At 41.6% G+C, this 3,988-nt stretch overlaps 1 protein-coding gene across 1 annotated transcript; it reads left to right on the forward strand.

The window, feature by feature from the left end:
• Positions 1 to 500: 500 nt before the first annotated feature.
• LOC122053636 (growth hormone-regulated TBC protein 1-like) lies at positions 501 to 3,397 on the forward strand. The gene is made up of 8 exons (XM_042615648.1): positions 501 to 908; positions 998 to 1,545; positions 1,857 to 1,973; positions 2,038 to 2,216; positions 2,309 to 2,402; positions 2,622 to 2,699; positions 2,788 to 2,889; positions 3,038 to 3,397. Exons 1-8 carry the CDS (start codon positions 884 to 886, stop codon positions 3,167 to 3,169), a joined length of 1,275 nt encoding a protein of 424 aa, XP_042471582.1. The 5' UTR covers positions 501 to 883; the 3' UTR covers positions 3,170 to 3,397.
• Positions 3,398 to 3,988: the final 591 nt, after the last annotated feature.

The raw sequence follows: 3,988 nt of genomic DNA on the forward strand, positions 1-3,988 counted from the left end.
GCTGAAATGGTCATGGAGCATGCTTTCTTTGTAAATATCAAATGCATAATTTAAACCTACTACTCTTCCTTTCTCCTCGTGTCTTCATTTTAAAATTTTAAATTTGAAAAGTATTGTGATGTCCTTTTTTTTCCTACTCATTTATAAGTGGCAACTAGTCGTCTATCATCAAGCATAAAATTTTATTTTTTACTTTTGAAAAAGATTAAAGTTTTTTTAATATAGAAATCCATAAATTCCTCTCTTTTGCTTTTCTTCAGATCATTTTTGACAGTGAAATTTAGCCAACTCAGATTTCTTTAGCAGAATCTAATTGTGGACCAACGACAGCATGCGGACAGATTTACCCTTCTCAAGTAGGGTCAAACATTGTGTTCGAATAAGGACAAGGGGTAATCTTGTCATTCCATCGAAGTTGACATGACGTGGATCTGGAAATGATCCAAAGTTAGATCATCCTGACAGGATCTCCAACTGCCCGCTTCATCGACATGGGAAGCGGTCGCAATATCATCCTCCCATTCTTCTTCTCATTGCTCGCCGGCCATAATCCTCTCCTCTCCTCCCCTCTTCTTCCCATTCCATTGGAAGATCCGCCATCGAAATACAAACTTTTTGGTTTCGCAGCTCGCGAAAAGATGGAGTTTGTCGCTTCTCTCGGACCAGGTAATCAATCCCAAAAGTGGCGCCTTGCTCTGTAGAAGTCGACGGTGAGGAAGATTTCGATTTGGGCGTTTTCTTCTCGTAAAGCTGCGATCTTTGAGCGCCTGATAGTCCATTACAACCAATCCGAGCTTCAAATTTCCACCTTGCTGATTTTATGGTGATCTCCGGAGGCGAATTGTGAAAAGCAAAAGCCCCAACTTTTCTTCGTCGCATAAAGATGTACCGATCCTTTTTGTCTCCAGGTATTTATTCTACATTTGTTGTCGTTTCAAGCAAATGCTAGCTTCTTGGTTCTTGATCCAAAAATGCGAACTTTCTTTGGATTTCGAAGGCATTCGGTACCAATTTCTGGAGGACAGCGAAGACGGGACGTTTGCGACGCCGCCGAAGAGGTCGTATTGGATAGCCGCCGTCGCGAACCCTAATGCTAGATCCACCACCGCTCCCGCCTCGATTACCACTTCGATTCCGGAAACCACCTTTCCCGTTAAATTCGAGGACTTGTACGGGTTCACCGTGGAGGGCAACATCGACGACGTAAATGTGCTGAACGAGGTGAGGGAGAGGGTGCGGCGGCAGGGTAGGGTTTGGTGGGAGCTGGAGGCGAGCAAGGGGGTGAATTGGTACCTGCAGCAGCCGCAGGTTTCCTGGAATGGAGACGGCATTAGGGTTTCCTCTCTGAAGCTCTCCAAGCTCACCAACACCTTCATGTTGAACAAGCTCGTCCGAAAGGGGATACCGCCGGTGCTGCGGCCGAAGGTGTGGCTTTCTGTGTCTGGCGCCGCCAAGAAGCGATCCACCGTGCCAGAGAGCTATTACGATGAACTGATCACGGCAACACAAGGGAAGGTCACGCCCGCCATGCGACAAATCGATCATGTGAGTTCTTGAATCTCAGTGATTGATAAACAGATAGCAAAAAAATGTGTCTTTTATCTATCATTCAGATTGATGCAGGATTTGATGGCATTCATGTTTTCAAATTCTAAATGAAGAATTTGAAAACAACTGATAGTCTAGATGGAAATGATTCTTCGGTCGGTATAATAGTTCACTGCTATGATCATCTATATTACCAATCTCTTCTTGTTGATAACTTGATGTGCACATTCTTTTGCAATTTGATGAAGAGTTTTTGAGGAAAATTTGTGATTTTGCTAATTTGATCGATTCTTTGGAAATATATGCAGGATCTTCCACGGACGTTTCCGACTCATCCATGGTTGAACAGCCCCGAAGGTCAGGCATCTCTTCGGCGGGTGCTTGTCGGGTATTCATTCAGAGATTCAGATGTTGGTTATTGCCAGGTAAGTCAAATAGTGCTTTGCATGAACCTATCCATGATATTGAAAATTTTGAACCATTGTGTAGGGTCTAAATTATGTAGCTGCTTTGCTGTTGCTCGTAATGAAAACCGAAGAAGATGCCTTTTGGATGCTTGCAGTCCTTCTGGAAAATGTTCTAGTTAGTGATTGCTACAACGATAACCTTTCGGGATGCCATGTGGAGCAAAGGGTTTTCAGAGATCTCCTTGCGAAAAAGTGTCCTAGGTCCATGTTTTATTCCTTTTCACCTCCTACACTAATTTAGTTTTTAGAATGCTACAAACTTAATGTTTCGGTTAACTTTGTTTAAACTACAGAATAGCTGCTCATTTGGAAGCTATGGGATTTGATGTCACTATTGTGGCCACTGAATGGTTCCTATGCCTCTTCGCAAAAAGCTTGCCTTCCGAGGTGAAGTAAATTTTGAAGAAATATTCTACTTTATTCAGACATGAGACCGAAAAGATTTTTAGTAAAAGTATTCCATAGCTACTTGTAAACGCCACTAAGCCGATGATCTCATGTTAGATGTTACACCGAAATGCTGGAGATTCTTTTATCTGGAATTATATCTTGTTGTTTTTCTTATTAACTCTCTTTGAAGACTAACTTTATAAGTAGTATTTTCAGACAACTTTGCGGGTCTGGGATGTGTTGTTCAACGAGGGAGCTAAGGTCCTTTTCCATGTCGCCTTGGCCATCTTTAAGGTACCGATTCTGTTTCGATTATGGTACTTTTATGTATGATTGTGCATCGATCGCAGGCTCGCTTAAGACTATTTCGATGTAATTGCAGATGAATGAAGAAGTAATATTGAATGCTCAACAAATTGGAGAGGTTATTCATATTCTACAAAGTACCATCCATCACATGTATGACCCTGATGAGTTGCTAAGGGTAAGATAAGAATGTCTCCGTTTGTGCTACATAAAAGAGAGAGACAACTCGAAATACAGTTTCGATTAGAACTAACCTGAGAATGCAATTATCAATCTACCAGTTGAACACTGACCATTACATCTTTACCTGTTCTTTCCACCAACAGGTAGCTTTCGACAAAATTGGGTCTATGACTAGCAACACCATCACAAAGGAAAGGAAGAAACAAGAGCCGGCGGTCATAGCTGAGCTTGACCAGAGACTGCGACGACTCAATACTCTGAAGACAAACGAGTGATCACCATTGGCAACATACTTTTCATTAATGTCGATGGGGTTGGTCAATGCTACTCCGGAGATGGTGCAAGGTTTCATCCCTATGTGCAAAGACCAAAACAATTGAAATGCCAATTGAATTTGTGACTTGTAGTTGAAAGGTGTAAAATTTGTTCTCCGTTGTGAATCGAATGAAATGAACTTCTCACATATGTTGGTGTTCTGTGACAGATAAAGAGAAGTTATAATTACCGAAATTTTGTTGCAAATATTTAAGCCTCCGAAAGAGAAAGAAAGATTTATATTTCATTATTATAATTTTAACTTGTGATTTGTTACCGCAGTCAAGGTATATGAGTTTGTTGAGATGCTCTAAATAGGTCCTCCGCTTTAGGGCTTTTTCAAGGCTCTGTGATTTTATTGATATTGAGTATTGTTTCATCAGCTCGGTGTAACAAATATCGACAATCAAGTAGACTACTAGAAGATGTAGTTACGGGCAATATTTCATTTCTCCCCGTCATTCTTTTCTCTGTGTTCAACCTCATAATTTTCGTTATGATTTTGTCTATCTTCAGTGAGGTTGAGGGTGCACTGACTGATTATGATATCTGATACGGTGATGAAAAGGGGTCCCACTAAAGATGGGTCAAAGTAGAGAAGAACAGTTAACGTAGAGGTTAAAGTCAAGACAATCAAAAGCCTAGGTCCGCCGATCGGGCGAAGTTGGCCAAACGGATCTCCAACGACAGTCGGACATGACCATCTGAGCGGCCATCCTCTGAAAAGCTCATGACTAAGTGTGAGAGACAAACAGTAAATCCCCCGGTCCACCGTCCCC

This window comes from Zingiber officinale, chromosome 3A (genome assembly GCF_018446385.1).
Source record: "Zingiber officinale cultivar Zhangliang chromosome 3A, Zo_v1.1, whole genome shotgun sequence".
NCBI classification, from domain to species: domain Eukaryota; kingdom Viridiplantae; phylum Streptophyta; class Magnoliopsida; order Zingiberales; family Zingiberaceae; genus Zingiber; species Zingiber officinale.